Here is a 2,222-nt window from a genome sequence, read left to right on the forward strand (position 1 = left end):
CTTGATAAATTCCCAAATCTGTTGGCAAACCTCTTGGCAAATAAATCTCTCGATAAATCTCTTGGCATGGTCATCGACTAATTAATATGCGATGTAAATTTTTAGAACGTCGTCAACTTTAGATTTGTGTTGTCGCTTGATATCTTTTAAGGCAATTGCCATCTCCTTCACTGCCTTGACGAAACCAGTTTTTCTGCTTTTGTATTTGTCAAGGAAATTCAATCCTTCCTCTAAACTAAATATTTTCTCCAAAGGCAAGCAAGCACTAATGAAAAATAAAATAAGAATTTGAAGAGTAATATTGTCATTGCCAGTTAAATTAAATACTAACGAATTGCAAATAGTAAAATGAATTGGAACAAGCGAAAAACGACTCACATTTCATTTGAATTGAAAAACCTAAGCCATACATGGTTCGGGTTTTTAATGGATGTTATAATAGCGGGCCACTCACTATATCCCCGTACCTTGGCAAAACAAAAAGTGCCGACATCGGGCATTATTTTTTTTTTCACCAATTGTAGTTTTGTATTATTTATGGTTCGATGATTTGACGGTTTATCCTGATTCTCTCCTTTAATTTTTTCACTGTTACTTGGAGTTTTTATTATATTAATTTGTAATTTTTCAGCGCAGAATTTTTTTATTTTATATTTGCTTAGAACTTCAGTCTGTTTTTCAGTGACGATTACAATATCCGTGACAACAACGCGTTTTTCCATTTTCGAATTTTTGATTGTGTTGCTGTTTTGAAATAAGTACGGTATTATTGTGAATTTACAGAAATAATGCAATTTAGATATGGAGTGAAACTTTAAATGAACAGTTGAAGTGTCGCCGATAAATTTGTATTGACTGCCATGAACAGAATGTCACATAAATATATTCTTAAGCACATCATCCGATTCTTAGGTTTTTTTATTGGTGAAAAACGCATAGCATTACAGCCGTGACAAAGCATACAACGCATATTATCATCCGATTTTTTCCGCAATAAAATGAACCAATCACAGCTCACTTTAGATAATTGCATATTACAGCAATGCCACGTGGCGCATTTTAAAAGGCAACCATTGGTCACGACACCGACGCAACGAATATAGCAACTTAGCAAGTTACAATAAATGTAAGTGTAGTTGTAAATGTTCTTACGAGGATTGAGAAACTGAAGCATAATGCTATTGCGTCGTTCTTGTGATGTGACATTGTTTAAAAAACAGCGAGAGAATTTAAACGTGACGATGGAGAAGCGTGTTTTAAGAGAAGGTAATAAAGTATAGGCCAGCCAAGAGAATTTTACAGTATAATTTTTTCTTCTATTAAATACTATTTCACAGGTTTCAAGCGAAAGTATGAATATAATTCGGAAAATGATTCGGGAAATGATTATGAGAATAGTGAAGATGAATATCAGCCGCCCATAAATATTGAATCTGACTCTGAAACCGATTCTACGCAAAAAATACACATTGCGAAAAAACGAAAAAAAGGAGAAGTGTCCCGAAATTCAGATGAAGATTCATCTAAAAATCCACTTCAAATAGAATCCGAACAAGCAGCTCAAACACCAATTCAAAGTTTGAAAGAACAAACAGAACTCCAAATCTTAAGTGAACTCCAAATACAACCCGAAAATTCGAATCATATACCGCTCCAAACACAATCTGAAACTTCATCTCAAACTGCAGCAAATTCAGGTAAAATGTTCATAAATATAATATGCAATTTAATATAATTTCACAAAATTAAAACACAAAAAAATGTAGTATATAGCGTAGTAAAGTAAATAGGTCCGAGAGAAATGCCAAGAGATATGCCGAGAGAAATCTCTGCGCACACTTTTTACTCAATTTACTTTAAACTACAAACTAAACTAATGTAATGAGATTGTTATCGTACTGCCAATAGATTCGATAATCGAGTAGATGTGTATAATTTAATTTATAAAATTCATTTTAATTTATAGATAACAGCAATGCGGATATAACAACGCAAACAACGAACAACAACGTAAACAATATACGTTTGCCAGTGGCAATGCCAAATCCGCAAAAAAAGCTGTCAAAAGAATATGTGAAAGAAATGCTAGACGAAAATGTATATTCCACAAAAGACGTCCCCAAAAGAAAATCCAAATATAAATCATCGGTTTGGAACAGCATCAAGCAAGTTCTAGACGAAAATGGGAATAATTTAGAAACATTTTACTGTTGCTTGCGGTG

General features: G+C 33.2%; 1 protein-coding gene across 1 annotated transcript; it reads right to left on the reverse strand.

Annotated features, from left to right (window-relative positions):
- Nucleotide 1: 1 nt before the first annotated feature.
- Nucleotides 2–851, reverse strand: LOC116351971. Its single transcript, XM_031784126.1, has 2 exons — nucleotides 379–851; nucleotides 2–265 (listed from the first exon to the last, which is right to left on the reverse strand). The coding sequence occupies exons 1-2, from the start codon at nucleotides 720–722 to the stop codon at nucleotides 82–84; spliced, it is 528 nt and encodes a 175-aa protein (XP_031639986.1). The 5' UTR covers nucleotides 723–851; the 3' UTR covers nucleotides 2–81.
- Nucleotides 852–2,222: the final 1,371 nt, after the last annotated feature.

Source organism: Contarinia nasturtii, unplaced genomic scaffold, assembly GCF_009176525.2.
Source record: "Contarinia nasturtii isolate CC-2019 unplaced genomic scaffold, AAFC_CNas_1.1 Cnas_scaffold_6713, whole genome shotgun sequence".
NCBI classification, from domain to species: domain Eukaryota; kingdom Metazoa; phylum Arthropoda; class Insecta; order Diptera; family Cecidomyiidae; genus Contarinia; species Contarinia nasturtii.

Coding starts and splice junctions, on each gene's coding strand:
- LOC116351971 (XM_031784126.1), bottom strand. CDS start 722: ATGGAAAAACGCGTTGTTGTCACGGATATTGTAATCGTCACTGAAAAA. Junction 266..378: donor TTTTTCAATTCAAATGAAAT/GTGAGTCGTTTT, acceptor ATTTTTCATTAG/TGCTTGCTTGCCTTTGGAGA.